Source organism: Saccostrea echinata, unplaced genomic scaffold (genome assembly GCF_033153115.1).
Source record: "Saccostrea echinata isolate AGI-Se365-2 ecotype Australia unplaced genomic scaffold, CSIRO_AGI_Sech_v1 ptg000027l, whole genome shotgun sequence".
NCBI lineage: Eukaryota > Metazoa > Mollusca > Bivalvia > Ostreida > Ostreidae > Saccostrea > Saccostrea echinata.
In genome coordinates this window covers 9,147,494-9,170,958 of record NW_026889776.1, presented here as the reverse complement: position 1 = coordinate 9,170,958, position 23,465 = coordinate 9,147,494, and the positions used below count along the sequence as shown (strand labels likewise).

Here is a 23,465-nt window from a genome sequence, read left to right as displayed (position 1 = left end):
TTCAGAGTGTCTGAGTGGATATTGAGTAGGTAAGAGATGAAAAGTGTTTCAGAGTGTCTTAGTGGACATTGAGTAGGTGGGAGATGCAAGTGACTCAGAGTTTAATTGAGTAGTTGGGGGATGCAACTGTTTCAGAGTTGTATTGAGTAGTTGGGAGATGCAAGTGTTTCAAAGTAGATATTGAGTAGGTGGGAGATGCAAGTATTTCAAAGTTGATATTTAGTAGGTAGGAGATGTAAGTGTTTCAAAGTGGTTATTGAGTAGTTGGGAGATGCAAGTGTTTCAAAGTGGATATAGAGTACTAGGTGGGAGATGCAAGTGTTACAGAGTGGATATAGAGTACTAGTTGGGAGATGCAAGTGTTTCAGAGTGGATATAGAGTACTTGGAGATGCAAGTGTTTGAGAGTGGATACAGAGTACTAGGTAGGAGATATGTTTTCAGAGTGGATATAGAGTAGGTGGAGAGGAGAAATTTCTCAGGGTAATACATACAGTCAAACCTCCTTATCTTGAACTCGATGGGATTGATAAAAAACTTCGAGATATGTGAGGATTCGAGATATCGGGGGTCAAATACTTAAAGAATAAGTAGTTGGGACTTCCAAATCACTTTGACATATCCATGGTATTCGAGATATCAGTGTTCGAGATACCAAAGTTCAAGTAGGTACAAGTGTTTCAGAGTGGGATTGAGTAGGTGGTGTATGCAAGTAATACAGAGTGGTTCATCTATAGAGTAGGTTGGAGGTTCAAGTGATTTATAGTGGTATTGAGTAGATGGGAGAGGTTAGTGGGTTTTCTCGCATTAAATTTGAAAGTCTGCTGGAAAAATTGATGCATACATGCCACAAACATTTGGGTAACCCTGACCATGGTCCATCAATGAGAGCATTATCTTGTCAAGGAAAACAGTTGCCAGTGTCAACATCATAATGAAATTCCTTAGTGAAATCATAGATATAATTATATTTTTAATTAAATTTTATAAAGTTATGTTTGATTTTTAATCTTGAATGTGAAATTAAGTGGCTTCAAGTTGTTGATACCTCTTTCAACCAAAATTCCTCCAATTTTCTTAATATTATCCACATCGGATATGTTTCTTGTGCCTGTTCAACCATCGCATACCAGTTCTAATGGAAACATAAAATGCCAGAAAACAATCTGCACATCATTATTGATCAAGAGTGCTTTTCAGAGAATATTCGCTTTAAAACAGAACCCTTTGCCACCAAATTCAAAATGTTACCGTAAGCCAATTTACACCTTGAGTGGTTTAAAAACTTACACTGCTTGGGCAATTAGTGCAATATTTAAGAAATAATTAAAATCTGAGGAATTGTTGGAGAATATACCCTGGATGTTGATTTGCCAACAAAATCCTGAGGGGTATAGACTCCAACAATTCTGATGACAGAACTATTTCTACTCTGCTACAGCAAATATTTAAACTTCTATCATGTTCTATATAGAGAAATGCAGAAGCTAGATTTGGACATCATCAGAAGTGTCTTATGACAGCACAATAGAAAGCTACTCCTCATTCATTAGTGTAATCCGAACCTAAAGTAAATTTTTTCCCACCAATTTGCATCACAATCAAAAGATACCTCTATCCTTTTCCTGGTGAACACAGTCAAAATTAGAGAAAACTGATTTAAAATTATTGATAATTTGTTGATGACATTTGTAATTTATTGGAGAATAATGGCCACAGCATCTCTTTGATCTTTGCGATAACCTTAGTAGAATTATACATAACTGTCTGTCTCAAATATATATATATATATATATATATATATATATATATATATATTAAGATTTAAATAACAAGTTGGAAATGAAGGGGGTTGGTCTTTGGCCTTCACAGTATTTGATTGCGAGGCCAATCCACTTCATTTCCCAGTGAATTTTTTTAAACTTATTTATTTTTAGAATAAATTCTGTTTAAAATTGTATTTATGGTTCCCACTAATGATATACCATACATTTATGACAAAAGTCTGCGCCTCAGTGATGTTTGACTAATCAAAATTGCAGAAAAATGCAGTGATCTTCCTTTGATGCAGAAGATTGAATTGAATACCAGATTGTGTAAAAAAAAAAAAAAAAGAAAGAAAGAAAAAATGGGATGAGCTGCTCTGTATTCTGAAAATTTTAAAAAGAATTATGCTTGATAATAAATGTTTTGAAAAAAAAATGAACTTAAGTGTTATGTGTTAGAATTTCATATGTGTTAGAATTTCACTGCAAAACTTCACTGGCTTGGTAATCCTTGCAAATGATGAATTAATGTATGATTGTAATATTATGTTAATCAAAATAGTCCATCGAGACTCAAAGATTTTTATTCCCCCAAGCATTTGTTTTTGTAAATTTTATTTGAAAACTTCAACTAGTAAATGTGAAATGAGAAAAAATTGGGAAAAAAATTGGACTTGGTGATATCTTCTTTGTCTATTGAATTTTTAGCTCTACTGGTCAGAGATCAGAAAAGCTTATGTGATACATGTAGTAGCCTGGTATCTGTCTGTCTGTCAGTTTTTCTTCAAAAACACTACTCCTCCTACAGTTTTGGTCTGATTTCTGTATACAAATAGACTTAACTAAGGTACCCATCTCCTCCTATAGGCCCTTTAGTCCAAGTTCAATAAAACATATGGTAAACAAGTAGAGTACAGATACACTAAGGTACATAATTCTGTTTATTGGTTTTTACCTCACATGCACCAGATGTTCAAGTGAGCTTTTTTCTGTTGGAAGAGTGTCTGGTGTCTGTCCTGTGTTGTACTACGTCATCTGTATATTTTTATTCCCCCACTTTCCTTGACTTCTCCTCCAGAATCACTGGTGCAAATTCAACCAACTTATCTCAAAGCATCCTTGGATGAAGCTTATTAAATAGCATACATGTATTTAACATTTTTCCAAATATATTCAAATAAGAGGTTTTTTTTTCATTTGCAAGGTATTTATTGACTTATTTTACATTGAGTCAATCAGTTTTTTGGAGCATACCTTTTAGATTTTTTTTTCTTTTCGGAACACCATTCTTAAATATATATGTTACTAAGTTCAGACATTTTTTTAACTATATTTGTTTGTTTTGATTGTCTTTTAGGAATTTTCTTTTATGAAATTGGGAAAAACACATACTTTTTACCATTGGGAATAGGGCATAAAACAGGCCCCCTATGACTCCCACAAAAAAATCCTGAAACCAGTAGAGCTAGTCTCATAAGAGACTTCAGATTTTTTCTGATTTTTTTGAGTAATTAATGTTCTTGATTTTTTTTCAGAGACCCCACCCCCAGGTTACATCAGTGAGGATGGTGACACAACGGACAACCAAGGCATGGGTAAGGACATGACACAATGTCAAGATTGGGTTTTATTTTAAGCTGTATTCGTTTTGGAGTATTCAGGACTTAATCTTATTGTTATAGGCAGAATTAGGAATTACAGACCCTGAAATATACTTCTAAATTGTCAATTCAAAACTTTTACACCAAAATTCAAAGACAAACTGACTGATCCCAATGACTAATCAAAGTTAATGTTTTGATATGATACACTTTTGAATGATGATACATGTGTTTACTCCATCAGTCATATGATATTGTTTTTGTATCAACAGTTACGATATCACACTGGTTTTTTTGTGAAAGTGATGAAGTCAAATTTAATGGATTCACATAGGAAACCAATGTAAAATGTGATAGCAGCGTGTAAACTTATATAAAAGAATCTACCATGGCTTGTAGAAAGATATGACTTTTATCCACCTCGTGTGTGTCCCCTTTCCCTGGCTCAGGGGTTGAAAACACACAACCTGTTGGATAAAAATCATATCCAACCACAATCCATTGGAGATCCTATATATATCTTTACTTACAAGGAAATATATATTGCTTCTGCCCTAGTACAGATCATATGAAAAAATGTGTATTTAAATAAAAACAATTTTAAATTATAAATTTGTTCCTAGACATGAAGCTGTCAAATGTTAAGCATGATATTTATGAGCATATAAACGACCTCTATCAACAAATTAAGTATCTTGAAAAGTAGTGCAAATGTGGACATCTCATTTATCTTTCCACTTCAAAATCAAGAACTGTTAGTATCAATGAGCTATTATGTGCAAAAAAAAAAAAATTGGAATTTTCTCTTTATTTTTATGTTAACTGCACCTCAAAATCAATATATTGCTTTTCAAAATTTTCATAAAGATAATTTGAAATGCTCCAGGAGAAAAGGTAAAGATTAATAAAGATTTTTATGAGTAATTTTACATCGTGAAATCTTGAAAGTTTGCAGTTACTCAAGAGACACCAAAATTTCTTAATGACAAATGCTTGGGTCAGGGGCAATTCAAGAATACTATTAATTTTAACAGGTAGTAGAATAATAACCTCATTCTGTCATTGCTGAAAAAGTTCTTCCAGTAAATTTAGAAGAAAAGGATGAGAGAGCAGTACAATTAATCCCCTGGGCTTAATTATCTTTTCTGCTACAGAAAATTTAGAAGCTTATCTTCATCTGTCACTTTAAGATTAAACAACACCTTTGTCTGCAACTGATATTTGTTTTGAAAATAACGTCAAGCCTTTAAACCAACCATTTGTCTAAATATTTATATCACAAAAGAGTCCTAGTGTAAAAGTAAGCCATTGCCTGTAAAAGTATGTGCTTCTCGCAAAAGTCCACTAATAACTGTAAATTATGTTATTGAAAGGTCAATTGAATAACGGAATTATACAAGAATTTTCATAACATTTAATACAAAAGTACTTTGAAATTCATAGTTTTTAATGGTCAAGTAGTTTTAAAAAATAGATAAATGAAAATGGGTCAAAAATACCTTATCTTTGTACATTAAATGTTCTTTTAAAGGCCAATGTGAGAGGGAATTAGATGGGATTACTAATAACTGTGCTCATGAAGTATTGTTTTGTTTAGTCCACATGGGGATTAAGACAAAACTTATATATATTTGTATCAATTTGGAATTTCCCGATCTATTTTTAGACCAATGTAGAGAAAATAAATCCTTATATTCCCCTGGAAGGTCACATGCAGGTGAATATAACGTAGTATTTTTTCTACATTGTTGGATCTCGGCCAATCAGAGAGAAAGGAAATATTCATTCATATAATAAAGTTTAATATTTTTTCAGCCTAAGTTGTATGGATTCAGGTTGATTCAAATTATGGATGCTGGGGCTAAAAATGGGATTAAATTTAACATTATAGATTATAAATATAATATCTAGGAGAAAAAATCTTTAGAAGATAATTTTCTCAAGAACAGTAAGGTCATGTTAGGCATACTGATACTGAAGCATCCAAATGCGTTTGTTTATCTTTAGATCATATTGAACATGATAAAGAGGGGAAAAAAATCTTTTAAAAATCTTCTGAAGAACATGAAGGCCAAGTTGACTCAGATGAGCAATGTTGCCCATGGGCCTATTTTGTATGGCTTTGTAGAATTATTCTTTTTTTATTTTCCAGTTGGATTATGTGTATATCTAGCTTTGAACTATATGAAACATTGACATTTCATGGATGAATATTGCAATACATTAGCATACTGAATGTATCACATACCCTTCACATCTTGTAAAGGCTGTAGAATCATTCATACGACAAACCACATTTCAAGTAACCAATCAAATTGAATTTATAAATCGTGTGAATGTTGCTCTTACTCCAAGAATAGATTGATAATGAAATCATTATAGCACCTTGTTTACAGAAAATGTCTTTTTCAGACGGAGTGGATGTCCATTCTCCAAGTCCCCCTATTGGTAAGTACACATTCAAATACTTAGACCAAAGTTTTTATTTTTTTGGTTTACAATTTTCTGTCTCAAAAAAATGCATCGGGTGGTCGAAAAATAAAAATAGAAATAATTTAGGATTCAACAATTTCATTTTAAAATACCAGCAATGTTTATTTTAATGAAAATAATACACGTCAGTAGTACTTTTAAGTTTTATTGTCTAGATCGCATAACTCTTTTTATTTAATTTTAATTCATTTCTAACTTTAGACTGAATGTCATTTTCATTTTGTTCTGATTTTTGTTTATCAATCAGTGCTTGGTTCATGATGTTCAACTTCTTTTTGTGCTCTTCAGTGATATGTGATGTGTTATAAACCTCAGTATCCCCACAAACTAAAAATAAGGATCCAAATTTAAGTTAAATTTAGATTGAAGAAAAATACAATTTGATTATTTAACAATATTGAAAGTAATTGACGTTGAAATAAAGGTTATAATAATTTGATCATGCAGCTATCAAATTTAATGTTCAAATAATTTCTCAATCATGTCTTTTTTTAAATTTAGGTAATGCTCATTATTTACTTAGTAATTCAGAGGGCTCTGATCTCAATTGAGTATCAAATTTGCAAAGATTTGTATATTAAAATTACTTCTATAAATTAACAAAATGTTTTATACACATTTGAATTTATCCAGTGAAATACCTGCAGTCAGCTTTACTTCAACTAAGATGTATCTCTGAACACTAAATTGGCTTCACTATTATCCATGGATTTATCAGCCTATTTTGGGAAACACCATTTTGGGGGAATTGGGAAAAAATTATCGGCTATTAGATGAAATTGGAAAATTTTTTAAAATGTTGTTTAAATCATGTATTCAGGGATAATTCATTTAACATTTCAGCATGAACTCTTATTTGGGCAACCAAACAACAATTAAATATGATCCATCTTCATCATACAATGATACAAGAACAATTTGAATAATAGACTAATAAAGGTAAAATGGACTTCAATGAGTATAAAGTATTTATACAACTTAGGGTAGTACATGTACATGTGTGTAGGAGATTTCAATTTAGGTCATTATAGTATCTGTTTCTGAAGATTATAAACCTCCTGCAAAAAATTATACTACGTACACATTTTCTAAAAGTCCTCTTTTAATATGTATTAATGCATTGAAAATACATTTTTCTATCTGAAATAATGCCTAAAGTCCTTACCATTCACTCGCAGATCAATTGAGTCAGTGGAAATAACTTAATAAATCTATATAATTACACAATATCATCATTTTTATAAAATGGAGGAAATTCGGATTAAAAGTTGGCGATGTTTTTCAGTGTTTTTAAACATGTGTTATGACTGTAGCTTTGCGTAACTATGAGTTAAATAGATGAAAATTACAGACAATCTGACAATTTTACTTTTTTCCATAGATAATTAGACATAAAAGCATTGTTCACCAATTGGGAAAAAATACTGCCAAATTGGGAAAAACTGAACTCATTTTCAATTGGGAATGAGGCCGAATTTCGGCCCATGAGAATGCACTGATAAATCCCTGTTATCTATAGGTGTATCCGTGTCTGCGAGGTCGATCAGGGTTGGGCATACACTCTCCAATATTATGGTATGAATTTAGCCAATTGAGACATCGCAATTAGAGAAAGGGATCATGCATCCAAGATTTTATTCACTTTTCCATGCAGAAAAAAGTTCTTTAAGTGTGTGTCATTTCAGTTAGGAATTACCTTGGTACATGACAGAACCGCCATTTTTGGTTTGCACGTGTTTATTTACGGTCATCTAAATGTTTGTAAAGGTCTCATATATTTATAAGTGCTTATTTGACTAAGATGCATTCTAAAATTTAAAACCCACCAGTTCAGCTGAGAAAAATCTGGAAAAATATCGGAAAAAGACATTATTTTTATTTTCATGATTGGTGAAAATTAGGGTCGGCGGAATCGTAAACCAAAAGAAAAAAAAACTTTGGCCTTAGATATATAGTGGTTTTATCAATATTATAGAACATATTGAAACCCATTTAGGGAATTTTTTTTTAACATGACCCATTCTGCACAACTGACAAAATCACAAAATTTTCTTGCAAGCATATTGATAAAACATATATATATATTTGCACAAATAATTGAATGTGGGATGGGTCCCACAGACTTGCCACAAGGAGTGAAGTAAGTTCAAGCTCCATATCATGATATCATATTTTTCACAACTTTAAATTGCTATTGAAAAACCACAGGTGTTTTTGCAATGATTATCACGACACAGGACTACTGTAGCCTTAAATATTATCTACATTGTATTAGCCCAATAGATTGTGTTTTATTAGCCAATTGTTCTGTATATAAAATACAGACTAATCTAGAAGTAAGTCAAAACAACTATCAGTGCAGAAGTTTTAGACAAATATGCAAATATTAAAACAACAAAAAAGAAACTGTTTGTCTTCAAATTTGGAATGTTGAGTAAATATTTCCTTGCAGATTTTAATATATTTTCTCGGTCATTCAGTTTGGTACAAGTTACTTCCAAACAAAAAGGAAAATGGGCAGTTGTGGAAATCCTGTGTGGGATAACCCCCCCCCCCCCAAAAAAAAACTTGATGGGTTGCCATGCATAGTTTTTTTTTACAGGTCCTTCAGAATGATCCTGATAGACTGGAGAAACATATTCTTCTAGTGACTGCAGTGAGTAGAGGAGGCTTCAGTGACTTCCATTTTGTTTTAGAGAATGTCTATATTGATTGTTGTATGGAAGAGGATATGGGCTGATCCAAGATCTTTCATTCAAACATCTCTTTGTGGCTGAATTTCTGCCTCGTGTACACATGCTATGTACAGATGTGCTAGGCATTCCTTCCTGTTGTGATTAGTGTAATTTCTATGAAGTCCTCCTTCTTTTGGCAATTTCTTCAGTAAAAATTTCACTTCATTTATTCCCATAACCTGTCTGCCATAATATAAAGGCTTTGACAAGGTTTTAGGAATTGGGCATTAATAAATTGGCTTGAGCTGTCTAAAGATATATATTCCAAATCACTCTGTTAAGCACCAGGTACATGCAAATTTTAAAACAATACCTATTTAGTTAATTTATTAAAATATATGGGGTAATAGTTGTTGAATTACAAGCTTGTAACCTCCCTCCCCCTCCTCTCAAATGAATCAAATAGGTAGCTGAATATGGTCAGAACAAGGAAATCTGATACTAACTTGTAGGTTTTGGAGCTTTCCTAAGATTGATGTCCAGGGACATTGTTTCTTATGGAAAATTGTTTGCAATGTAAGTTGTGAAGCTTATCACATGCCTTAAACCAAACATTTTACTTTTATACAAAAAAAACATTGGATGTTGTAATTGTTAATTTTTGTGGGAGTCCAATATTAACTACATTTTCAATAAATGTGATATATTCGAAAGGGAAACTAAATGTCTTGATTAACAGGACATGTGTATAGATATTCTTGCTAATTATGTTTTTTATACACCCGTTAGCTGTTTATTAGTAATGAATTTAAGTCATTGTCTTTGAACACTGTTAGATAAGGACTGAGTTCATGAATACACATGAGTATTACACATTTTGATTGTCCTGGGCAAACAGTGCAAACAATAAGCTGTGAAGTTGATCTTAGTTTCTAGTTGAAAGATCAAGGTCAAAAGGTCTTTTTGTGAAATGCTTGTCAAGAGCATATATTCCCTCCCCTTGCCCCAATCTGGCTGGTTCTTGACCCACAGAGTGTCCATGTTTAAAGGGTGTGTTGTCCACATGTATTCAAGTTTCTAGTTAAAAAAGGTCAAGGTCAAACTGTAATTTGTATACAATTTTTTTGCACTGCAGAGCTTTATATGCTTTCCCTCCATTTCACCAAATTTGACTTAAATATTATGTTGACCTTCAGGGTGTCGTCAGGTGAAGAGTGTAGTGATATAGTTCCAAGTTTCTTGGTATAGGTCAAGGCCAGAACAGATTGTTATGTACAAGTCACTCATCAGAAGTATCTATAAGTGATATTTAGTGATATCATCTTTGTCTTTAATATGAAACAAGGTGACAAAGGAATGTTCCAGAATAATTAAAATGACTTTCTTTCAGATGCTGAGCCAGTCTCCTATATAGATCCTCCATATTGGTGCTCTATTGCATACTATGAATTGAATAATCGTGTGGGGGAGACATTTCACGCCTCTCAGCCATCGCTAACTGTGGATGGATTTACAGATCCCTCCAACTCTGAACGCTTCTGTCTAGGACTACTCTCCAACATCAATAGAACACAGCAGGTGGAGATGACACGCCGCCACATAGGTCAGTGTTACAGCAGTAAATATCACTTAGTTAATGAGAGATAAAAACAGTACCAGGAAGTACAAGAAAAATAAAGCACAATACAAGCTTGTATGCATTGGTAAGGTTTCTATCAATTTGTCTGTAAAAAAAGAATTTCAAATTGCTAGTCCTCCTATAGCTTTGATATGATTTTATTAAAACTTTGTGACTGAGTAGTACATGTAGACTATATCAAGCTAACAATCCTGTACATCAGATTTTGGGTTGAGAGGCTGCCTTAAATGTAATGCAAAAGTCTGAAACAGTTGAACTTTGATATCTCGAACACTGATATCTCAAATTCCATTGATATGTTGAACTGATTTGGAAGACACATCCACTTATTCTTAAAATATTTTACCCTTGATATCTCAAATCCTCAGATATCTCGAAGTTTTTTCTTGGTCTCACTTGGTTTGAGATAATGAGGTTTTACTGTTTAACCACCTGTTATAAATATGTACAATGTGAAGTGAATGCCAAATAGAGAAACTATTAACATTAAAAATTGTAATCTAATTAAAAAGAAAAGATCAATTTCTAGTACTTAATACCCCTCTTAACTCTAGGAAATGTTCAGTCACACCTGCCAGTACATAACTAGGAATGTAACAATACATTGACACAGCAATGTATTGTGATGCTGAAGGGGTCAATTCCATACTTCATTACATAAAATAAAGTATCATTTTTTTTAAATAACTTTGAGAAGTATTAAATGTGCGTGGTTTGGTCTTAAAGAAGAAGGCATGGTTCAGGCTTTATTATGCCCTAAATATTTGATGTTTTCAAAAAGTTTTGAAATTTGGTTAAATATAAGTTGAATATATGAAAGTGATAATCATGATGGAATTTGGCTTAAATAAGGACTTACTTGAAACATGACATAATTAATTTGTTACATTTTTAAGTTTTAAACAGAAAAAGCCTCAAATGACTCATTTCAGGGATTATTTTCAGTAAGAATTGTCCACAGCCATGGTCCTCTTCAATATTCAGATATGTTGTGTAAAAATCTTTAAGAAATTACATTTTTTTAAAAATCTTTGTGCATGATGCATGTGGTCTTTATTGTCTGTAAGAAAATTCCACTGATAATTAAAGTATTTTGCAACTTTTAAGAAAATACAGGAAAATGCAGAAGTTCATGACATCACAGTTGACATTTAAGGGGACAAATAAGAAAAACAATTTTTATGATCTTACTGCATGGAATTTGAACAATTTCAGAAAGGTTGAATTTTAATTTGTCACAATTTCATATTTAAAAGAAATATAGGGCCAGATCTATATTGAAATCATACCTTCTTTAGAGTATTTGCATAATAATGTGCTAATTAAGATTTATTCCAAATTCTTACAGTAATTTGGATTAAGATTCACACATTTATCGATGGCAGTCATTAATTCATTTTGATTATCTAAAAGACAATGCTTTTTATCATGTGATTTATCCGTTCAAGAATGCTGTCAATGTGGTCAATAAATGATCAGAGAGATCGAGATTCTCCTCAGTAATTAACTGATATTTCTTATTATAAAAACATGCAATCAAAGCATATTAGGTAAAAAAAATTTGACTGACACCTGAGCATCTGTATAGAGTAAAACACGCTTATAATGAAATGCCAGGGATGGACAATTTTGCTTTGTTTATAAGCATAATTCGTTATATCCAATATGTTTACAATATATTTTTAAGTCATAGGGAATGAAAATCACTTCGCTATAAGCGTCAATTCTTTATAAGCATGTTCCCTATAAGCAAGTTTTACTGTAGTTGTGATTTTACATAGCATGATAACGATGGGCAGGAGAATGTCAATTAATAAAACCCATAACTCTGTATCAGCTCAGGACACCAGTGGTCTGCTTCAAAATAAGCAATAATCAATATAAGTTATTTCAATTTAACTATTTAGTTGCAAAAATGATGAGAAAAAGAGACTAAGTTTTATTAACTGCTTTTCTATAGGAAAAATTCACTTATTGTGATGGTGAAAATGGCGGGTGGGTGGGCGGCTGCCAAAAGGGTGCATCATTTGTCTTGATAGGAACTTTTATATTTTGTAGATCAATTGTACATATATCAGAGATGTGCATACTACATTAATTTTGATTTCTGATTATCTTTGGGGGAAAAAAGCTGTTGAATTTAGTCTCTTTTTTTGCAAAATATTGCATATAGGGTACCCCATTTGTCAGGATAATTCCTACAGTTTTCAAGATAGGGAGTTCTTAATTTGCAGATCAATTAAACATATGTCAGAGATGTGCATATTAATTGGATTTTGATTTTTGTTTAGGAGAAAAATTCCAGCTTTGAACTTTTACAGCTTTCCACTTCCACTTGTTTAGTCTTGATTTCAAAATAAGTAGTTTTTCAATATAAGTGGAGTAGGTCGTATGTAAACATTGTGGATCTAGATCTGATTGAATATTAATATACTTAGATGAGTTGAAACTTGAAATCTGGAATAGGAGGTCACCTGTTCATTCTCCAGTAATGGCCTCTTAAAACAGGTGTGACTGTATATGATAATGAATTTCTGTCAAAGTAGCTGCACTACAATTTAAGAATTGAGAAATATTCCAAGCTCATACCGTATCTGGATAACCGCTATGTAATGCAGATTTGTAAAAGCCTGTGTTTGGCACAGAGGTTTCTTATGGCCTAAGTGTGGGGTATGACTCTGGATTAGTATCAGTTGGATAAGGGATCAAACATTGAGCTATTTTCACTTGACACAACTGTTTCTTCTGACCTTAGAGACTCTAAAAATGTCATTGGGATAAGGTCATGGTCACATGTCTAGATCATAAGTTTGGTGATGCATATTTTTCTAGAAGCTCACATTTTAATCATTAATCATAACCTTTAACAAATTGCAGGTGGTGCACATTTAATTAAAGGTCTTATGATGTATAGCAAGCTAGATTTCTTAAACTTAACAATTTTCCCATCTCTCTTCTGAATTTGCACTTTAGACAGCTGTAAGTGTTTTGACTTTTCTGTAGGAAAAGGTGTGCGTTTGTACTACATTGGAGGAGAGGTTTTTGCGGAATGCCTCAGTGAGAGTGCCGTGTTTGTACAGAGCCCCAACTGTAATCAGCGCTATGGATGGCACCCAGCAACAGTCTGTAAAATACCCCCAGGTAAGTCCCACAAACACCCAGCAACAGTCTATAAAATACCCCAGGGTAGGTCACACAAACACCCAGCAACAGTCTGTAAAATACCCCCAGATAAGTCCCACAAACAAGAAAATCCAACAGTAGAAAAGGATTTATTTGATGTACTCCAACTGACCCATCAAAATTGCCCCTGCCCATAATTTTTATACGCCCGTCTTAAGACGGGACGTATTATGTTATAGCCTTCATGTCCGTCTGTCTTTCTGTCTGTCCATCCGGTAGCTTTTTTGTGTCCGGCTCATAACTTTAATACTATTAGGCCTAGAATTATTTGTCAGCTGATACATCCTGGGAAGAAGGTGTGTCGCACATTAAAAGTAGGTCGCTCTGACCTTTAATTAAGATGCTATGGCCAAATATGGAAAAATCCTGTCCAGCTCATAACTAGAAAACTATTAGACCTAGAATCATCAACCTTGGCCAATTTATGCATCTTTGGTAAAAGGTGTGTCGCAACCTATTTCAAGGTCCCTGTGACCTTTAATTTAAGTGAAAGGATGAGTGCACTCAAGCTATGAGAGTTGGGTCCCGGTGTTTTGCGCAAAATAAAATTCCGAAGTTCATGAACTTTATGTTTTATAGGTAAAAAAAAAAAAGGTCTTTTAACTTTTGAATCACACAATCCCAAAAGATGTAAGAGGATTGTAGTATACTTATTAAAAATGTTAAATCAAGAAAATATTTTTTTTTTTCATTATATACTTTACAGCAATCTGTAACAAGTATGTTATTTAGAGAAATTCCACCTCTGGGCAGGGGTGTAATTATCAAGCACTGGTCAAGGAGAATTTTGATAACAGAAAATTGCATGTCAAATTAGAGAGAAATTAAAGAGTTTAGTGTGAGGAGATAACTGGTAGAGCATCTCTGATCAAGCAGGTGTTATCTATATCTCTTGGGAATTGGGCAAAGGAATCAGCCTCTTAATTGCTTGTGTTGTATTAGCTAGTCTTACTTTCAAGATAAATTTGGTGTAAAGCAATTAAAACTAATTTGATATTGTATAATATTATTTTAAAGTAAATTTGATTTTGTATAAACAGTATAATATAATTAAAAATAATTATATAATGTATAAAAAATTTTTGTTTTAATTTTTATATCTTTACAACAAATTGCAGAGTGTCACGTCCCACTAAGATGACAATTTTATAGTCTAAAGAACATAATTTGTTTTGATGTTTTATTAAGCTGTAGCATTATTAATCAATCAAAATATACAATAAACAAAGTTGTTAAGCTCTAACACAACCAGTTGAGAAATATATGATGTATTATTTGTTATAATTAATACCTACACCACAGGAGATGTATGTACATCAAACATTACAAGGAATGGAAAAATTATTGAAAGCTTTGTATCAAGGTTAAGATGATTTTCTTGCACTCTAAACTGTTTATGATAATTGAACAATATTTGACAGGCATATCATGCTGTGGCGTAGCACTTTATTTTTCTGTACTTTAGATTTAAAGTACTTTAAATGTTTTTTTCTTTTTTTTATGCCCCTGTATCGAAGATTCGGGGGAATATAGTTTTTGCCCTGTCCGTCCGTCTGTCTTGCTGTCTGTTTGTCCACTAAAACTTTAACCTTGCCCATAATGTTTGACTGGTTGGAGCTATGACTTTTATATTTCACATGTGTATTCCTTGTGACCTTTCTTTGAATACCATCATATTTGACCTTTTGGCCTCGACCTTGGAGTTTGACCTACTTTTGCAAAATTTTATGAGACTTTAACCTTGGCCATAACTTTTGAACAGTTGGTTTTTGGGCTTTCAAACTTCACATGTGTATTCCCTGTGACAAGACCTTCCTTTGGATACCAACTACTTTGACCTTTTGACATTGACCTAGGAGTTTGACCTACTTTTGAAAAACTTTAACATTGGCCATAACTTTTGAACGGTTGGTGCTAGGGCTTTCTTATTTTTAACATGTCTATTCCCTGTGACAACACCTTCCTTATACCATCCACCTTGACCCTTTTACCTTGACCTAGGAGTTTGACCTACTTTTGAGAAAACTTTAACCTTGGCCATAACTTTTGAATGGTTGGTGCTAGGGCTTTCATATTTCACATAAGTAATTCTTGTGACAAGACCTTCCTTTGGATACCAACCACTTTGACCCTTTGACTTTGACCTTGGACTTTGAAAAACTTTAACATTGGCCATAATTTTTAAACATTTGGTGCTATGGCTTTCATACTTCACATATGTAATCCTTGTGACAAGACGTTCCTTTGGATACCAACAACTTTGACCGTTTGACCTTGACCTTGGACTTTGACCTACTTTCGAAAAACTTTAACCTTGGCCATAATTTTTAAACATTTGGTGCTAGGGCTTTCATACTTCACTTGTGCATTCCTTGTGACAAGACTTTCCTTTGGATACCAACAATTTTGGCATTGACCTTGGAGTTTGGCCTACTTTTAAAAAACTTTAACCTTGGCTATAACGTGTGAACGTTTGGTTCTAGGGCTTTCACATTTCACGAACATGTGTATTACTTGTGACAAGACGTTATTTTGAGGCATTATTTGACCTTGACCCTGACGTTTTACTTACTTTCAAAAACTTTAGCCTTCACCATAACTTTTGAACCGTTGGTGTTAGGCCTTTCAAATTTCACAGGTAAATTCCTCGAGATAAGACCTTTCTTTGGGTACCAACATTTTTTATCTCTTGATCTGGAGTTGGACTTGCATTTGAGAAAGTTCAACCTTTGCTATAAGCTTCCATAGGGGGGCATCAGTGTTTCACAAACACATCTTGTTCTTTTTGTTTCACCAGGAAAATGCAGATGATGCTTGTTAGATGAAAGTTTATGCAGCAATAAATATTAAATCTTTCTAGCTGTCAATAAATTTTTAAGTCTGTGATTCAATGGCACTTTAGTTTAAACAAAGGCCTACCTACCTGCTGAAATGTTTGACTGTTAATTGAACAGACCGTTGAATATGACAAAACATGGTCAAAACATTGTTTCAATTCTAATTGGATGTTTGGGGGGGGGGGGGGTTGTTTTTTGTTTTTTTGTTTTTTGCTCTCTATAAATTTTATAATTAGGTAAAGAATTATAAAAGTGAACTGTATTTGGATAGCAATTGTAATCTACTTTCACTTGACAAGTGCCTGAGGTATACCCACATTTACATGTGTAACAATTATGTACAGTAAATGTTTTAGGTTACACACCTTAATCTTTACATTTACAATTTAGCAAAAATACTCAGTGAAGTAAAGTTTTCCAATGAAATTATTACAGTCATTCAGATTTGAAAAATTATTTTAAATATGTATTTAGGAAGTAACTATATCTATAGATCCACTGAATTCAATGAAAATGTAATATTTCACAACTTTGTATAGAAATACAGTCAGCATGAAGTATTGACAGGATAATAAATTCTAAGAATAAATGCAGCAATTGATTGTGGTTTTTAGATTTAAACAACTGACTAGACTCGGAAGGCAGGATTTTTCATGACTTTCTAAGGGTTTGGATACCAAATACACTCATCATGCTCATAATTAAAGAAAATAAAATCAAATCAGCTTGAAATTCCCCTGTTTTTGCTTTATTAATCCAAATGAAGTCTTACGTAAGAAATCTAGAAAGAAAAAAATCAGAAGATTTGATGCATCAAAATTCAGAATTTTATGGACCCTTTTTGAAAGTAAAAATGATCATGTGACACTGTGTCTCAGGTTATTCTTTTGTGAGCCTTTAAAGGTTATGAATTGTTATTTAAGGCTATTTGATATCAGGCTATTATTTAACAATGTTCTGTTGTAGGTTGTAACCTGAAGATATTTAATAACCAGGAGTTTGCTGCGTTGCTTGCCCAGTCTGTCAATCAAGGTTTTGAGTCTGTTTATCAACTGACCAGGATGTGTACTATCCGTATGAGTTTTGTGAAGGGCTGGGGAGCTGAGTACAGGTGAGATCATGTGATAAACTGTTTATTGTATTGTATTTTTAGTACATTAAGATTTGTTCCTGAATCAAATCTTTGCCCTGGGAACTAGTCTAGTCTAGGAGTGCAGTATTGACAAGACTCATTGGAGATATTAATTTTGCAAGAAAAATACAATTTGTGAACTTTTCATCAAGCTCAATGTACTCTAGTAGAAAAAAATGTTGCAGTTGTGGATTTTCAGTTCATTTCCACATTTAGTGATTTTAAAATTGACTTCATATTCATCTGTCAGAAAGAGAAATATTAGTTAAGTTAGATGAACAGGTTTGCCTATGAGCTTCTTGTTTTGTTAGCAAAAAGTATTTGCATTTGATAAGGGTCTCAATAATGTACATTAATTATATACCCAACTGTTTGTCACTCAGTTTTACTGTTGAATTTATGCAATCACGTGACTGTGTGATCCAACCTTCCGGATCACCACACTGTGGTTTTTTGAATCCATATCACCCCTCTCTGACACTGATGACGTAGTACACAGATAAATGACGTTTTTCTTCTCGTGCATCAAAAAGTTCCTTGACAAAATGGTTTTTTTAATAGATAAAAGTTATGTAATTGATCCAAAAATTTGCTTTTTATTATATTTTGCTAGTTGTAAAGGGGTATATAATAAATTTATCATTATAACATTAACTTGATCCGAAGAGCCGTATCACATCTCGTTGACAGGCGCAGATCATCAGATCAAACTCGACGCTTCGCATCTCGTTTGATCTGATAATCCGCACCTGTCAACTTGACGTGATACGGCTCTTCGGTTCAAGTTATTGTTATAATAATATATATGTATAACTACATATCTTCAAGTGAAACAAAAATTTTGCTAAGTTTTATTTTTATGGAATTTACTGGATAAAATAAGTCCTAATAATCCTATTTCTGTTTCCTGTCACCTGTAAGAAGTTCTTATAACTCATTGTTTACAGGAGACAGACCGTTACCAGTACACCATGCTGGATTGAAATTCACCTGAATGGTCCTCTACAGTGGTTGGACAGAGTTCTGGTCCAGATGGGCTCCCCAGGGTTACCCTGCTCCAGTATGTCTTAAGGTGGTCCGTACAGGACCAGGGAAAGGGTCAAGCCTATGGTAGTTTCGTTAAGCTGCCTATGTTGCACAACTTTCTCTTTTGGATTCAGAGCCTGACTTTTTTCACTCAATAATTTCCCAGAAAGAGGAAAAATGAGTTAATCTTATCAACACAAAGTTCTGTTCAATCAGATATAAATCCTGTCAAAACATGCAGTTAATTGATAAATTAATGTACAAGTATATTCAAAAGGTTGTATCACTTTTTTAACAATTATTGCTACAGTTCAGTGAATTTGAACCTATCCCTTTTTTCGTAGTTGGTAAAATTGCTAGGATAAATGCAATGTTCTCTGCTGCCAGATGATATGTTCATTGTATTCAAAAGCATTATACCATTGTATAATCCAGTATCATTGTAAACAAACTATGAGAAATCCCCAAGAATATCCACTGAACTGGACAGAGAGTTTTACAGGATTGAGAGATAAGTGTGTTTGTCCTTAGTCAAGTGGAGGCTATTTCTCTCTGTTGATTGTCCTTAGTCAAGTGGAGGCTATTTCTCTCTGTTGATTGCCATTTAGATGTCAGGGTAAGCATGCCTGGACTCCCATATTAGAACAATGTATGACATTTGTACATGTAGTAAAATTAAGAAATTGACTCACATGTTAATAATAGTTTGTTGTATTTTTATTGATAATAGATACATATTTAGTCTCATACTTTTATGTCTACCAAAAAAAAAGGAATATTCACTTTATTTTGTGTGAAGTGGACACCTTGAACTTGAGGGTCCATGTCACTGTATCTAAAAATGTGTTTTGATAGAAAAGTGAAATTATACATGAAATACACTGTAGTATTATATGTAGACATTTGATGCTAATTTGTCACAACTGTAGTTGTTTCATTAACATGAATTGTTAACTGAAGAAGGAAAAAGATGGATTTTTTCTGTTATGTTGCCCTATGATGACATTTTCATACCGTGCAGTTCTTGTTAAACTGTACAATTACGTCTCTTTTTACTGGTGCAGATCTAAATGTGGTATTGTTGCCTTTTGTAGTTTTTGTGCGGTGATGCTTTAAAGGTGGTCTAAGCCAGGTGGTCTAAGCCAGATAATATATAGTATTGTCTTTCATGTTCTTTCAACTTAATACAGTAAGTTGTTACTGTAGAATGATTATGTTTCCTTTTTTTGCATCAAGAATGAAGTTTGAAAAGTGAAGATGGTTGTACAGTAAAACTCTTTTTGTTTATTATGAATTAGAGTAAGACATATTGCATAACAATTCAAAGGAATTGACACTTGAGTTCTTAATGGGGATTTTTTTTTCAACTATAAAAGGTTTTTGAAGAAAAATTATTGTATTACTTTATAGATTTTATTTGAATCTGAGTACATTATTTACGGCATGTTTCTTGATATAGTCATTGATTTTGGATGTTCACTAAAACCCATCACAAATGAATGCTTTTGTATGATTTATCAATCAAGATTATATATGTTAAAAAAAAAAGTGTAGAAAGTTACCGTACATGTGCATATAATGACGTATTCAAAATTTAGTGCAATCACGGAGTATTCTGTGGTTGCTGCAATCATGAATTAGTACTATACATGTCTGCGCCTTGCATTGTATTCAAGAATGATTTATTAACGGTATTTATGAATAAGCGCATTGTTGTCTGTGCCAAAGCCACTAAAATATGAAGCCTGCCTTTTATAAATACACGCATAGTATTGCAGATTTTTGTCTATTTCTTTCATGGATAACGTATCTGAAATCAGATTTGCGATAAAACACAAAGGACAATCCAAGTTTCAATAAATATTTCAAAACCTGTCATTAAAATTCAAGTTTTTCTAGGAATTGGAATAATGTCTTGAATAGTCATTTTCAATGTACTGTCAACCAGATCACAACTACAATTCAATTTAAGCATTATGAGTGAATTATATTTCTCTAGTATTTCCCATTCTATTTTTATATACATTGGAATTGTACAAACCATTAGTTATGAAGATCAACAGAAAGGTAAAAATGAACTTAGGCTTTTAAAATTTATTTTGTCCTTGAAAACTTGCAAAAATTTGGGGGGGGGGGGATAATTATTGGTTATGAAGTTGCACATACATCTAAATTTGTACCAAGTTTATTTTGAAATAGCATTCAGGAAAGTTGTCTTTGCTATGTTAAAATTTTGTTAATACAAAAAAATCACTCTACATGTAGTTCAAACAGAAAAGAGTTTTTTTGTATTATGTAATTTGAATGAATGGTGGTGATCGAAGTGTAATTTTTTGTAATCTCACACTTAACAAAGAAATATGAATGTATAAGAATTTAAAATACTGTGCATAATGTAAAAATTTTAATAGAGGTCTTTTTTCCCCTATAATTGATAAACATTTGATATCATTAGACTGTTTATCACCCCATATTTTGAATCATTTCACTTAGTTAAGCTCGATTAGAAATTAAAGAGGCATTGTAGATATCATTATTTCACAAACTGCCATGTGCACCATTGTTTGTCAAGTAGTTTAGAACTGATAAAGTAACTGTCTGATCCGCCTGGCTTATGTTTAATGTGTGAAGAAGCTTAATTTGTGATATCATTTTCCCATACTCCCTCTTCCCTTTGTTTGGTATCGTGCATATATTTGCTACATGTATATTTCATGTTTTATGTTATTATCGTAGCTGAATTAAAGGCTGATGTTAAAGAAAGTTTTCCAATTATTTATTTATTTATTTATTTTATTTATTCATTTATTTTTATTTATTTTTTTTTTTTTTTTTTTTTTTTTTTGGACAGTAGTTTTTTTTTTTTAGTAATTTTTGACTGAAGAAATAAGAGAATTGGAAAAATAGTAGTCAAAAATTGGATATTCATTTATGAAATATAAGATAAAGAACAGTAATCAAGCTCAAAAGTTTATTGAAACAATACAGATTTGGAGCAGAGCAAACACAGACCTTTGAAAACATCAGAAGAGGGATCAGGTGCCATGGAGGAGTAAGCATCCCTGTTGGCAGTTAACACCCGCCATGTGCTCTTTGTCATGATTGGACAGATGGAAAAATCCATAGACTATTCAGTGTGAAAATAGTGGCCTAACAATTTGTATGAAAAAAGTTGTCAACATTTGACTTAATGATAGATTTTATTTCCTGACAAGGTCATCGTAATGACTGTAGAATTTTTGAAATGTTGACTTTAAAGGAAGCTGTTGATCTTTTTGTTTCATCAACTTATTTGTCAATTGAATAGCTTGCTTCGTTTAAAAAAAATGTTTGTACTTAGAGCATGCTCTTGCATTTTGAATCAACTGGGAGACATACACTCCATATGCAGATGATAATGGTATACTGCTACATCAAAATCTTAACCGCCATGTGTTATGGAAGATAATTCCAAATCAGCCTGTCGGTTCCTGAAGCTTGAATTTGTCAACAAAGGAGCAGAGGCTATAAACATGAGTACCATTCTAAATGTTAAAAATGTTCAGTCTTGCATTACACCATAATTTAAATACAGTTGAACTTTGGTATTTTGAACACGGATATCTCGAATACTATGGATATGTCGTATCGATATTTAAGTCCCATCTACTTATTCTTAAAGTATTTTACCCTGGCTATCTCGAAATCTTGGATATCTCGAAGTTTTTCCTTGGCCCCATCGAGTTTGAGATAATGAGGTTTGACTGTAAATTCCCTAAATTAACTGTTGCATCTAAATATAACTATAAACAAAATCTACAGTGCCTAGATAATGACCCTTTAAAACAGTTTTTCAAAGTGCTTTTGTTCTTCCTCTTTTTAGCTCAGCTGAGCTGAAGGCTCAAATGAGCTTTTCTGATCGAAATTTGTCCGTTGTCTGTCGTCGTTGTCGTTTTGTTTGTATGTTTAACGTCCCTCTCGAGAATTTTTCACTCACATGGAGACGCCACCACTTGCCGGTGGAGAGCTGCAAATTTTGTCCTATACTCGGCACTTACGGCCATTGAGCAATGAGGGATCTTTTTCGTGCCAGCATCTACTGCGACACGGGACCTCGGTTTATACGGTCTCATCCGAAGGACAGGTCTCCACGTCCGACAGTGGGATTCGAACCCGCGACGTAAGGATCAACTCCTTACGCCGCGACTCTAGAGCAGACGCTCTAACCACTGCGCCACGCGGGCGACCGTCGTTGTCGTAAACTTTTCATATTTTCATTTTCTTCTCAAGAGCCACTGGCAAATTTCAACCAAACTTGTCTCAAAGTATCCTTGGGTACAGGGCATTCAAGTTTTTAGCTCACCTCAACGAAGTTGGGGGAGCTTATGTAATGGCGTCGGCGTCCCAGGTTAAAGTTTTTGAAGCAAATTTCTTTTCTTTTGGGGGAGTATGGCTCTAGAGTTATTGACTTCTCTTTGGGGAAGGCTTACTCTACAGCAAGACTTTCTGTGGAAGTCTTAGTATGAGGGAGAGGGGGTTAGCTTAACAACACCGGTACACACGCGTTAAAGTTTGCCTTAGTAGCACGTGCACTTGTTTCTTATACGGGGCACCCCCTACTTATTTTTACCACAAGGTACATAACTCAATTTCAGGCACCCCGCTTCAGCCTCGTCTTTTGTTAATATATTAATCGTTAACCTACTTTAAAATGCCATCGTTCGCTTTGATAGACTTTTTTCTTGTCAAATAAATCATTTCAGACGTCCTCTTTATCGTAAACCACTCATTTATTCCTCGAAAATTACCTTGATACATAACAAGACTTTAGATGGGATACAAAACTTCCGGTTGGGGTTATAAATGTAGGATAAAACCCGCGACCTCGGTCATAACATCTTTCGAATATTCCAATCTATCCACGTCTTTGAGTAAAAATTAGGTTGACTCTTGGGTGACTAATTTTCAATTGCTAATAAGAAAAGGTTATAGACATAGATCAGTGCTCTATTTGTAGGTTTGAAAAACATGACATAATAAGGCTAAGACTTTTTCATGAATTATAATTCATATGATACATATACTGTATACAGGGTTATTTTCGCCCCGTATTATATTCGCCCTTTCACCCATGC

At 33.2% G+C, this 23,465-nt stretch overlaps 1 protein-coding gene across 2 annotated transcripts in view; it reads left to right on the top strand.

Annotated features, from left to right (window-relative positions):
- The window catches only part of LOC133193473 (mothers against decapentaplegic homolog 3-like), a 39,230-nt gene extending 18,112 nt beyond the window's left edge, over nt 1–21,118 (top strand). For both annotated transcript variants that reach the window (XM_061329436.1, XM_061329435.1), the window contains exons 4-9: nt 3,301–3,360; nt 5,779–5,814; nt 9,925–10,137; nt 13,177–13,314; nt 17,160–17,304; nt 18,273–21,118. In XM_061329436.1, the coding sequence (XP_061185420.1) occupies nt 3,301–3,360; nt 5,779–5,814; nt 9,925–10,137; nt 13,177–13,314; nt 17,160–17,304; nt 18,273–18,396 (716 nt within the window). In that variant the 3' untranslated portion in view covers nt 18,397–21,118. The remainder of the gene's footprint in view (nt 1–3,300; nt 3,361–5,778; nt 5,815–9,924; nt 10,138–13,176; nt 13,315–17,159; nt 17,305–18,272) is intronic.
- The last annotated feature ends 2,347 nt before the right edge of the window (nt 21,119–23,465 follow it).